The sequence below is a fragment of the Bactrocera oleae genome, chromosome 2 (assembly GCF_042242935.1).
Source record: "Bactrocera oleae isolate idBacOlea1 chromosome 2, idBacOlea1, whole genome shotgun sequence".
NCBI lineage: Eukaryota > Metazoa > Arthropoda > Insecta > Diptera > Tephritidae > Bactrocera > Bactrocera oleae.
Genome location: NC_091536.1, coordinates 92,908,442 through 92,921,439, shown reverse-complemented (window position 1 = coordinate 92,921,439; position 12,998 = coordinate 92,908,442). Strand labels below are relative to the sequence as shown.

General features: G+C 30.4%; 2 protein-coding genes across 3 annotated transcripts in view; one reads left to right on the top strand and one right to left on the bottom strand.

Annotated features, from left to right (window-relative positions):
• Window positions 1-3,129: 3,129 nt before the first annotated feature.
• Tsp97E (Tetraspanin 97E) lies at window positions 3,130-8,057 on the bottom strand. 2 transcript variants are annotated; one of them, XR_011394975.1, is made up of 5 exons: window positions 7,832-8,057; window positions 7,489-7,656; window positions 6,607-6,936; window positions 5,780-6,514; window positions 3,130-4,931 (listed from the first exon to the last, which is right to left on the bottom strand). XR_011394975.1 is itself a non-coding variant. In XM_014235192.3 (4 exons), the coding sequence occupies exons 1-4, from the start codon at window positions 7,889-7,891 to the stop codon at window positions 4,836-4,838; spliced, it is 654 nt and encodes a 217-aa protein (XP_014090667.3). In that variant the 5' UTR covers window positions 7,892-8,054; the 3' UTR covers window positions 3,130-4,835. The 2 variants fall into 2 exon arrangements, 1 of the variants encoding a protein (XP_014090667.3); XM_014235192.3 differs by lacking the exon at window positions 5,780-6,514 and having other exon boundaries at window positions 7,832-8,054.
• A 1,432-nt stretch (window positions 8,058-9,489) lies between these two features.
• Window positions 9,490-12,998, top strand: part of Esp (Epidermal stripes and patches) — a 67,058-nt gene continuing 63,549 nt past the window's right edge. Inside the window, exon 1 of the mRNA XM_036356935.2 lies at window positions 9,490-9,507. The gene's annotated coding sequence lies outside the window, so the exon portion shown is untranslated. The remainder of the gene's footprint in view (window positions 9,508-12,998) is intronic.

The window sequence follows — 12,998 nt, the reverse complement described above, 5'->3', positions numbered from 1 at the left end:
CTTCTCCAACTATCACTCATACATACATAAAACACGTGATATTTACAGAACAATGAAGAAAGTGATAGCTAAAATTTTAATGCAATACATCCATAAATAGACATATATACATATGTAAATGTATAAATTTGATGGTATATAGTATCAAAATTTATGTATTTATTTATTTATTAATTTATTACTTCTAGTATCTATTATACTATTATATATAATATGAGAATATGTGTACACAACAAAAGCCAGACAGCCAAACAGATAATCGGTCAAAACCGTCGAAACTTTTACCACTATCGTTGCCATAGACGACTAAAAGGGGGCACGTGAGCCGCAGGAAAGAAATACATATATTTCATTGCATAACAACAATGTTGAGAAATTTGTATATATTTAATATATAATGCATCATTAGTTACGGGGTTGCATATATAATAGCATAAGATGAGCCGATTCGGCGTACACGAAAAGCTTTTTGAGCGCACTTTGAGTACTTCACTCAATACTCAATTCTGAGTGGTAAAAAGTTTTAATTCGTTTATGCTTTCTTTGCGAAATATCGATTGTGATATCGAAGTGTGCACAAAATTCGTTATCCTTATCATTGCAGTTGATATTATTGCTTTGTAATATTCATACGCTAAACAGAGTATATTAAGTTTGCCACGGAGTGTATAACACCCAAATGAATACAAAATGTAAATAATCAGGGTAACAAACTGTTTACTGTGGACGATTTAGCCATGTCCTTCTATCTCTGTATATACGCCAACTACTCCCTCTGTTTTTGAGCTATCGATCTTAAATGGTGCGCACGTCCTTTTCTTCCCAAAAAGTTGTTAATTTATACCAACACTATAGCATTTAGTTACCATAAAAACTGTCCAACCAAAATCACGTCCTCGTATGGAATACTTTTGTTTTTGACAATATGTCTTCATGATATTTGGCAAAGATTTTTGTCAAAGGCGATGCTACAATCTCAAAATAAAATATTCAGATCAGAGCACTATAGCATATGGTAGCTATCGTACAAACTGACTGATCAAAACAAGATAACGATCTAACGCGAGAAAAACGCATTTAAAGACTACTCGTAATTGATTGGGCTGGCTGAACTGAGCGGCTATGCTTGAAATACGAAAAATATGGCACAACCATCTCACGATTTTCTCAAATTAATACAATATAAGTATTTTTCGGTCAATATTACTATCAGTTGATTTAGGGAATTACTTGTATTTTTCACTTTTTAGTTTGAAGTGCTTTGAAAGCGTGTTTTTTTAGTTTTTCACTTTTCAGTATAATGTGCTTTAAAAGCATGTTTTTTTATATTTTAAAGTATACTTGTACTTATTATTTAGCCACTCATGGTTTTTTCACTTTCTTTAAGGATGCGTTGAAGTAAATTCGTTATTCAAATGACAGCATGGATAGTTCGTACTCTTCGCTGCATAGTTTTTTAGTCGTTGTTTGATTTCGCTTGTTTTCACAGTGTGATATAGGAATGGGTGGGTTACCTTACATAGTTCCTGAGTTATAGGATTTCACCCTAAGGTTGGTGGTGCCACGCCCATTTTCCAATAACACCTCCTCGCACTTTTAGTAGTTTTCAACATAACCGTTATATGGGGAGTGGGTGTGGTTGTTATCTGATTTTACCCATTTTCACAACTTATGAAAAAGTGCTGAAAAGACTTCCTCCCAGCAAATTTAGTTGAATTAGCTTCACTTTAAAAAAAAATTTCAGCCATTAAGGGACTCCATTAACCTGATCCCCTCTACCAAATTACAGTTCGGTATCTAAATTAACTGTTTATTAGTTAATTAACTTCAAGTTTCCAGTTTTTTTGAAATCAATTTACTAAAATACGATTCTCTCTTTAATAAAAAGCAACAAGTGATAAAATATATAAATAAAAAAAAAACTTAAATACTTTGTACTATATTTTTAAATAGTATATGAAAAAAGTTTAAATTTCGGAACAGTCATAATCTTCATAACTTTCTGTAACTTTCATTAAATACCGTATTTGATAACCATTAAATATTGTACCTTTCAACTTTTCCTTATGAAGCTTCGGAAATTTTCTACAAATGTAACTAAAACAATATTCTTCCACGTCAACCGCTTTGAAAAATAGCTTTATCATTCCTAACTTGATCACGTTAAATCACTGATTTATTTTATATATTATATAACACCCTCCCATTTCTGCCACCGGTACTGCACTGATTTTTCGCAATTTGGCGATATTATTGACTGTAGGCATACTAATAACTTTTAAAATCCCAAGGGAAGTTTTCATTGATTAAAACAGGAAATTTTATATACACAAGTAGACTGTAAGTCTAGATATCTCTACATTTAATTTTTTATAAACCTTCCGCATAATTTTTCGCATATTTTCGGTAAAAAGCCTGAGAGTGGGGATCACCTGGCACTTGTATGGAAATGGAAAAATAAATATATATTTACTAACAGGCCGATAATTGATCAAAATATAATATAAGCAAAAATCATAAAAGAGCACATGCAATACTTTCATGAAGAAATTCATAATCAAGATACATGTCAACAATAAATCTAGAACACAGAATGTTGTTGACAACCCCTTGAATTAGGGTAAAATTATGTATATATGTACATATGTACATACATATGAAGGTGTTTTGTATAAATTTATTTGACGCAGACAAGTTGCGTAAAAACAATATAAATCATGGTAATAACACAACAACAATGACGACAGTACATTGTCAGTGCTTGCTATCATCTCAGTGGACAGCTGATTACCACACAGTTGTTATTGCTAAGCTGCTTGAGAAGCGTTTTAGTTGGCATGAATACTGAAATGCAAAAGAAGCGAGCAATATGAGCTAAACTTATTTATGCAAAGAACAGGATGATACACGCACACACACACACTCAAGAAATTTGCATATGCGTTAGTTTGCTTATATTTTTACCATAAATCATATGCATAATAGAAAGTAGTTGAATATTTTCCACCCCGTGAATACGTTCTTTTGTATTTATGTTACCAGCTTTGAGCAAATTGCATCAACGGTATCAAATTACTTGCACACAATTTCCATTAAAGCCTTATCATAGATGTATATGTAAACTATAAATTTAAATTTAGTTTCGTGTATAGTTTAAAGATCATATTTATTTCAATCACAGCACAGAATACAGAGAATATTATCGTACTTCATCGTATATGTATGTAAAAGTATATTATTTGCAAATGCCCATACAATATTAAGAGTGTTGTTAATAATTATGTATATTTGTATGTATATGTGTGCATTTACGGCTACAATGCATTTCGAGTGTAAAAGTGAATTAATAATGAATGATTTGGGGAAATTTGTAGAATTTAGCAAAGATTTTTAACCGGAGAACGGAGGCTGTATACCTCAATAAAGCACCTATTTGTAAGGAAGGAAGTTTGCAGTAGTATTGGTTATGTTATTTAATATGTTGTCAATAGTGTCTTCGCGTTTTAATTTGATTACCTTCAGTGCTGGATAGTCGTTATTAAAGGAATATTTAAAATAAAATATCGGTATACTATCAGGGTTGCGACTTTTTTAATGCAAAAATTTTGGGTTAAAAACTAGATTTTCAATTTCCATATTCGCGGATTAAAAATTAAATTGTCACTTTTTAATTCCGATTTTGGAAGTTTACGGAATAAAAATTTTAAATTATATTTTTTAATAAAGTAAAAACTTTAAGTTTTATTTGTAATCTCAAAACCGGAATCAAAAATGGATAAAATATGAATTATGTAATTTGAATGTGTAAGTTTGCCGAGCAATGTTCTAGAATATTGAAGATGAGATTTGCACAGAGGTGGCAAATGGTGGAATTACGCAAACGCGAAAAAATGTTAATTCCAAAAGAATTGCCTTTTTAAATTATCTATTATATGCTTGATATTATTTTTTTTTTTGCAATGCGGTATTTGGGATTAAAAATATATATAAATACATATTTAATCCGGTTTTTGAAAAATTTTAAATAAACCTTTTTTCTCGTATTTGGGATTATTTTTTTATTATTTTTTAATCCGGTATTTAGGATTTTAAGTAACTTTTATATTTTAAATAAATATTGTTTTTAATTTTTCAATCCGAAATTTAGGATTAAAACTTAAATTTTTTTAAAATAAGATTTTTGGGATTACAAATTTTATTCAAATGTTTTTTCAATTATTTTTTTAATGCATTATTTGCAACCTTGCATATCATATACATATACTTTAAACTAAAGCTATTGAGCAAACACATGTAGTTAGCAAATGTAAGGTATATATATATATATATTCATATAAGTATATATGCATTTTTTTCGCAACCCATACACAAAATTACAACTATATTATTTAAATTATATGTTTTATTTAAAAAATAATAATCTCAAAAGGTTAACTAAATTGAACAAATTGTAAACAAAAGTAAATACAATTTACTATAGTTTATAAAAATCACTAGAATATTAAAGAATCAAATGTAGTTTATATAAACTTAATTTAAACATAATTTGACAACATGAATGCAAGTGAAAATTGAACACAATGATTACAACCAAATAAAGGTATACATAGAAAATAATTGGAATTTTTTAAAAACAAACTAATAAATTGTGACTAAAAGGATGTAATCGAAATATAAATATACCAACATCTAAATTAGTGTAAGTGTTTGTGATTTGTTTCTTTCTACTAATTCGGTTCTAAGCCAAACTTTACTCGTCTTCGCAAACTTAAAGCTTAATATGTGTAAATATTTTGCGATAACTGCTTTTTTTCAAACTCATTTTATGATTTTTACTAATACTGGTAATTATGTGGGAAAATTGCGCGCGCTGGTGGATAGTGTGGATCATGTTGATTGCGATAGCGACGCGCCAAGAAGACTGCCAGTACCTGGAATATAAATACAATATGTATAAATATATATATAAATTAGCACTGATTACATTTACAATTAGGTAATCAACCTAAAAATATAGCAGAAATTAAAAATAAAATTATAACAAATATAATGATGCAAGTGAATGGGGCCAAAGTGCTGTGAAATTATAAGCTTAAAAAAAGTTCTCATATCCTAAATGGGATATGTTAAGTTTGCCACGAAATATGTAACACCCAAAAGGAAACGGATGACGGGATGTCTTCACGACATTTGGCAAAGATTATTGTCTGCAGCAACACAACATGCACAAATTAATTGTATAGATCGCACCATTTTATCATATACATAGCAGTCATATAAATTTAACCATCAAAACTAAGATAAATGTCTTTTTTACACCTTTATGCTATAAAAAATACACCTGAGAAGGGTATTCTAGCTTTGGTGCAGCCAAACTTAACGTTTTTTCATGTTTCAACTTCATTTTTCTGTAAACAGCAGTTAGTGTAACATCTATTAAGAATAGGGTACCGTTAAGTTAATATTCTCTATCAAAATCAGTATTTATTTTAAGCGGGAAACAAACTAAAACCATGTTTTAAATATTTGGAATCACCAGAGGAAAATAGTTACAGTTTTCCAAACCTATTTACATAAGCACATTTTTAAAATAATACACTAACAGTTAGTCAACAGGCCTCGAAAATTTGCGTGATATAGGATTTAAAATAACTAAAGTGCAATAGAAGAGCTTAGAAACCGAAATGAAAATTTACCATCATAATAAAAAATTTAAATTAAATTAAATGAAGACCAAAGAACATATTAAAAGTTTTAAAATAGTAAAACTATCTCTCACCCTAGTATTTAAGTACAATACTCGTATTAGTATGTATAATATTGGTGGTAAAAACTCAGCTGTATAATCCACTTGAAACTGCTGTTAAAGTGCATATATGTATGTATATTGTAAATTTGAGTGTATACTAAGGTGGTGGTTATTAATTGCATGCCCAATCCAATAACGGTACTAATGAGATCAACGGCAACGGCGGTACAATAAATATATTTGATACTTGTCTCAAGTGAACAAATCGCAGTTTTATGATTTTACTTTTGCGGTTATTAAAAAAGACGCCAAAATTGTGGCAAACATTTGTGTTATGTTTAAAATGCGTAAGTTAATGTTAAATATGTTTTATATTATTGTGTGTTGCTTCACTTTATATATATTTACATTAATAACTATATGTACATATATCTATGCATGTATATGAATAATTTTCGTAAACAGTTATGATTGTATGTTTGTATGTATGTAGATATATACCTATATATATATATATAAATGCATGAAAACCTATGACGTTAGTTTCGGTATTTTTTTTAAACTTTGCTTTAAATAAGATAAGGAATGTAGCATGGATGAGTTATGTATGAATGCGTATTAGTATGATATATATATGTATTGTTTAAATATGTATTATTAGTTGTTTAATTGCTTGCAGTGCAAGGCATTTTATAGAAATGCGCTCGGCAAACCGCGTGGATCTTTCTGATTGCGATAACGAACTGTTAGCCATACACCAATGAACTGCATGTTTGCATGTCCAAATAAAAGAATTAATATAAATTCGTTAATGTAGATACATTTTTTTTTTTCAAAAGAAAATGTGGTGTGCTTACCTCAGTGAAACTGAAGAAAATTCCCAAGCCGCCGCATAGTTTGAATGCATAACTGATCTTATCTTCTAAAGCGGGTAAACATGGTGGGCAAGCGCAATTGTCCACATAATCTGGACAACATTTCTTAGTGACTGCTTCACATGATGTGCCTGTTTGTGTCGAATTAAAGCCACAGCAAATAAACGTATCCTGTACTTGTTTACGCATCGAATTTGGAACATTATTCCAACCCTCCTCTGCGAACTCTTTTTGCTGCTCCGAATTGACAGCCAAACAAGAACTGGCAATCGAGAATTGAATAAGGAAGAGCATGAAGAGAATGATCATGTACTGTGCATTTAAAACGATTGCAAGTTAAGGAAAATATCAATAAATTGTTTGGAATTATTCAGTTAATGAATTCACTTTCGCAACACACGAGCTTTCCTATTAACAACTCAATTGCTTTAATTGAATTGTGTTGCTGCAAATAAATGTGTAAATATGAGTTTTAATATTTGAATTTAAATTAAATATGCCTCCATGCACATAAGGTCAATCGAAGCGATAGCCTTTTCAACAACCAACAATATCACTTTCGCAGACGGAAACGTAGTGAATATGTGTTGAATTACAAATGTAAATTAAATTTTGTATACGAATTATAGAAGGCAGTATAAGTTTTTTCATTTTATTTTCACATGGAGTACTTTAATTATTTTGCACTTTTAATTAATATAAATTATCACTGAGACAGAAAATAAAGCACTTTTAGTTGTAGATAAACAAATCCTCTACTCTTCATTATCTCTTTATATAAATATACCTAATCTTATTATCACTCATTATAAAGCTCATTTTTAACTTTTACGATACTTTGCTGATATTTTTTAAAAAGGATACGAAAAACAGCATCACTTGATGGTGCTTCACTGCACCGACCAGTCCGAGGATTGATATTAATATCAATATCACGCCACAGGCTAAAATGCCACCCACAATTGGTAGATTTGTGACAATGGAAGCTGCACGCGCATAGACGCCAACGCCAATCAACAGGAATCCCACCATCTGTAAACATATTCAATAATGCATGCACACCGGAGAATATTGTAAAAATCAATAACTATTTTGAGGATTCTCTTGTACTCTTCCTTATGCACAAAATCACGACCCTGAGGGTATTGCCCCGTAGCGACAGAAGGCCAAAGAAAAATCCTCAATATATGTATGTATGGTTACTTACCACATATAAAATATTCAGCGCAATTAGCGCATTTTTTGAACAAGTAAAACCTCCACACATTTTAACAACAGATGCTATAAAAACTTGCTTACACTTATTAAAATATTTCACTTCAACTTTTTTATTTCTTCCAACTTTATGCGGTAATTTAACTAAAAATCGTATACCAACTACTCTTTACTTGATTCTGCTTTATTACACATTTGCATTGTATTTTCCAGATTTTCTTAGTGTTTCATTCCATTAGTTTCATTATTATATACATCTGTTACACAGGGTTGCCGTTGCTGAGCAAAGGTAAAATGTGAGAATGTTTGGAAATTAAACATACTTATATCAGAGAATGGTAATTTACATTCTCTGCTTATATGTTGTATTTGAAGTTCTTTGATTAGCTTGTTAGTAAATTTTAAATAATAACTTTCAATTAAATATTAAACAATCTTCTTTGTGGGAATTGTTGGAAAATTTTAATACATTTTATAAGATCTTATAATAAATTCCTTCACGCTTACAGTTTTTACTATATATTATTTTGTGGTATATTCCATAAAGTTTTTAATGTTTTTTATTAATATTCAAAAACTATTTCCCTCCTTTTTCTGTGGGCATTAATTAAATAGAGAAGTGTGTACTTCAAATACTTTTACCTACAGCAAATCCTCCTAAAACTCGTATGATACAAATACTTCTTAGCTTTAGAAAACTATATAGACCAGGTTCGATAATTTTTGAAAACAAAAAAATCATAGTGGAATGAACTGCATTAGAAAAGGATGATAAACAACAAAAATAAAAGAAAAAATAATTTACGGCGATCTGTGGTCGGGAAAAGGAAGGGTAGGGGAGTTGTTGAGTTGTTAAGGCTTAAAAACGGTTTTTGTCGATTTCCTATATACCACGCAATGTGGTAAACGGGGAAAAGGCTATAAATAGACACAACGAATGTTCTTAAATCATTTATCGATCCGCATACTTATTTAGATTTGTGTTTTAAATTTTTATGATAAAACAAAAAGTTAATAAATTATATTTAAAAATAATATCTTCAAATAAAATTCATTGACATTCTCTGACTTAGCTTCCGCCATATGCGCCTAAAAGCACACCTCATTTCTCATCAGTACGCATTACTGCTAAAAATTTCTTCGTGCTTCCGCCGCAGTGACGAATGGATATTCACAAAATGCGTTTACTTATCAGAGCAGTTGACAAAATCAAGCGAGTAATTATCGGTTGCGCTTGACTTTGCATTAAAGCTTTGCTCTGTAACAATCAAACACACACACACATATATAAATAAATACCACACGCAAAAAACACTTGTGGAGAACTTCGTGAAAGGGAAGGAAAAAATGAAAGGCAAAGAGCCACTCATAGCTAACAAGCAGCAGCAGCTTACGATGTTTACGCTCGTGCGATTTGAGCGGCGTTTGCGGATTATTAGTCAGTTTCTGTCTGTTTATGGTTTGCCGCGAACTGTTTGCCCGTTTTTGCAAGTGAAAGATTCAAGTGAATAAAATTTTTGATAAAATTTATAAGAAAATAAATAAAACAAATACGAACATATAGCATATATAGTCTGTTTAGTGTATATATGTACTTATTTTCCATAATTTGTTTTTGTGTGCTTACACATTCATCAACCTTTGTGTTAGTGTTAGCGAACATGCAAAGTGAGTAGATTATACTCGTATAACTTTTAGCATTTAACTGAGTACATATGTATATGTATACCTAATATTGAAAGCAAACAGGTGGTTGCGTTTGAAAATTGGCAATTTTATATTCACCTTATGCGGTCCACTTAGACCAATACCCGAAACGAAGTGTGAAAACGTGGCTAAAACCAAAGCGATCGTAGACACTAAGTAAAAAACAATAGCAAAACAAAAAACAATAATAATAAAATATATAGCAAAAACAACAACTTCTTATAGTGCATGCGTTTATAGAGGGCAATGTTTAGTCACACATATACATATTTATGTATATAGATACATACATATATGCGTACTATAAGGTAGATGGTAAATTTCTATATAATTAGTACTAATTAAACATTTGCAACAAAGAAAGCAGTATTTTTTTCGGCAAAAGTGAACTAATTCGCCACCTAAGTAGAACACATAAGAGGGTATGCTGATAAATTGTAGACTTGAACTCATTTATAAACGTAAAGGTTTAAATTGACATAAAAACAAGCAAAAACGTTTACTACGCCTGCAACGAAGCTTTAATACCCTTCACAGATTCATTTCTTAAGGCATAAAAAGGATGAAAAAATATATATCTTAATTTTGATCGGTCAGTTTGTTTGACAGCTAGATGCTATAGTGGTCTGCTCTGAACAATTTGTTCAGAGAATATAGCGTTGCCTTGAACAATAATCTCTACTAAATATCGCGAAGATATGTCGTTAAATAAAAATGTTTTCCATACAAGAACTTGATTTTGGTCGGCCAGTTTGTTTGACAGTTATATGCTATAGGTGCCGATATCGACAGTTCCAACAAATGAGCAGCTTTTTGGGCAGAAAAGAACGTGTGTAAAATTTTAGATAGAAATCTCAAACACTGAGGGACAAGTACGCGTATGTAAAGACAGACATGGTTTAAAAGACTCATTTCGCCGTATAAAATAATTAGTAAAAAGTAATTTAAAAATAATCTTACCAAGTCAAAAGATCAATTTTTGACAAACAACGGGTATTTGGTATTCCGCATAGGTTTTACACAATTTTGAAATTATATAATCCTGTTTAAAGTGTTCTGTTGCAAATACTAACAGATTTGAGCAATCCGCTTTTTGAGACTTTTGGAATATATCATTTTGTATTTTATTTATACTAATTGATTAACTAAATTTAAATTTTACATTAACCGAATGCACTTATGTACCAAATATATTGAATTTTTGACATCAACTTGAAAAAAGCTGACAATATATAAATCTGTTACGCCACGAAAATCGCGTCTAAATAACCGGAATGTAACTGAATTTATTTGTCACCAAAGATTATAACCTCATCGGTTTTCTCAAAATTTTGTGCAAACCACATCAGCAAATACTTCTGACAGCATATAGACTGAATGAAAGTGAATCAAATATAAAAGGAGGTCATAACTATTTTTTGTATCTTAGAAGAAAGTTTGAAGAAAATGGAATGCATTTTATCGAAAGGTTATACCAGTTAGCTGGCGTTCAAGTATTTTTTTATTTCAACATTTTTTAGAAATATGAGCAATCTGGTCCCCTTAATTACACTAAAAACATATACTTATATGGTAAGACGTCGTTGCAGACCCGACACAAAAATAGGATATTTTCGATAAATATTTTATACCTGTCATTACTCCTTTCTTCAAGAAACTTCTTGTGTAAAACGACAGTCGACGCAAGCCTATGCTCATACTATTCCTGGACCACAGCTTCACTTAAATCAAGCTTTTATCTCAGTGATTTATGTTTTAATTAAAGTAGTAAATATATACTGATTTGTTAGCCTGACACTCTCAAATTCGAAGCTCTCTTAATTAAACTGCAAACATTTTGCGGCACGCTAGTATGAGTTTTCATATATATATGTATATTTTAAGCATAATCATATATACCTATATATATAAAAGCTCTATGGTTGTCAAACGGAAGCGAATATAATTAAAGCATAACAAATTGAAATAATTGTGAGAGCACTTTAGGGTGTGCGAATGTGCAAAGAAAATCAGTGAAGCGCATTTTTCCAACTCAGTTATGATTTTCTTTTAAATTTTTGCTCTCTTTGCTTTAAACAAACAAATATTTATTGTAGTGAATAGTGTCTGTTATTATTGCTTAACACCCGTTGGCGTTGCTGTGACGTCACAGCGATACAAATGAGCATTCCAAAGCGTGCACTGATGCGAAACGGTGTAATTCAGTTGCAATGTCTACAAATAGAAATGCAAAAACACGAAATAATAATTAATCATTTGAGTTATGATTTCACATTTCAATATTTGTGTATATCATCTATATTATATAATTATAAATGCATATATAATATGTATAAATGTATGACCTTCAACCGGATTGCTGTAATTTGTCCCAACCAAAAATCACATATATTTTGAGTCTCAATTTTAATTTTCAAATTAAAAATGTTGGAAAAATTAGCTGTAAAAAAAGTTAATAGAATAAAATTAATAACATAGTTAAGCAAAAGTTTTTATGCAATTTTATAAAATTTAATTTAGCGCTATTTAGATAAAATACCTTATAACATATTCAACAGACTTGTAATTATCAAAAAGATTATTATAATTGGAGTTAAACTCAAAACAAAAATGCTGAGATAAAAATAAGTATGTGGACTTGAAAATATCAATTATTCGCTTAAGAGGTTATATCCGTTGATTTTTTTTACTCATATGTCGAATGTGAATATATTTGAAAATATTTTCCGAACTTAGTCTAATTGGCTACCACAACTTTAAAGGCGGCTTTTTCGAAACTCTGTTTTCAGAGTCGGTGGTGAATATTTCTTTGAAAGTGTTGACCTATCGACTTGGAATTTTTACACGATCTACTAAGATATATGTCATAACAATTTTGTGGCTTTTGGATTTGAGACAATTACGGAAAAAACTTTCTCACCGCTATAGGCCAGTTTTCGGAGTTTCTTCTGGAGATCGGCTGCTGCATCAAGGAAATCCAAAATTTTTAAAAATAAATCGTCGGTTATTAAAGTACATCAAATTCGGTAAATACGAGTACACGTTTTTTAATTATTTGTTAATTAAAATGAGTTTTCAATAAAAAAAAAATACCAAAAATAGCGTTTTTTTCTGACTTGCGAGTGAATAATAACCTCAATTATATTGAATAAAAAAGTTCAACTAAAGACAATTTCTTTGTAATCGGTATATATCGGCAAAATCCTTCACAATTCTGATTGAATCCTTGCCGAACAGAGGAACTCGTTTCCGGTCTAACAATACACATCTTTCTGAAGGGGTTTTCACTTTAAAGCAGCAAACACATGCGGCCCATTGGTAATAAAGCTTCTTGTTTTAAATATAAATCAAGTTCCTTGTTTTAAAATCCAATTATACTTTTTTTCACGAACGAAATCAAAACACATTTTAGACCGCTGTCAAACACTCTTGCTCATGTATTAATTTCGACA

What these genes read in the sequence shown, in the direction of transcription:
- Tsp97E (XM_014235192.3), bottom strand. Translation starts at nt 7,891, where the DNA reads ATGTGTGGAGGTTTTACTTGTTCAAAAAATGCGCTAATTGCGCTGAAT. An exon ending in ATCAAGTGATGCTGTTTTTC is followed by an intron (nt 6,937 to 7,488) that starts GTATCCTTTTTA and finishes TTAAATGCACAG; the next exon opens with TACATGATCATTCTCTTCAT. An exon ending in TTTTCTTCAGTTTCACTGAG is followed by an intron (nt 4,932 to 6,606) that starts GTAAGCACACCA and finishes TTTATATTCCAG; the next exon opens with GTACTGGCAGTCTTCTTGGC.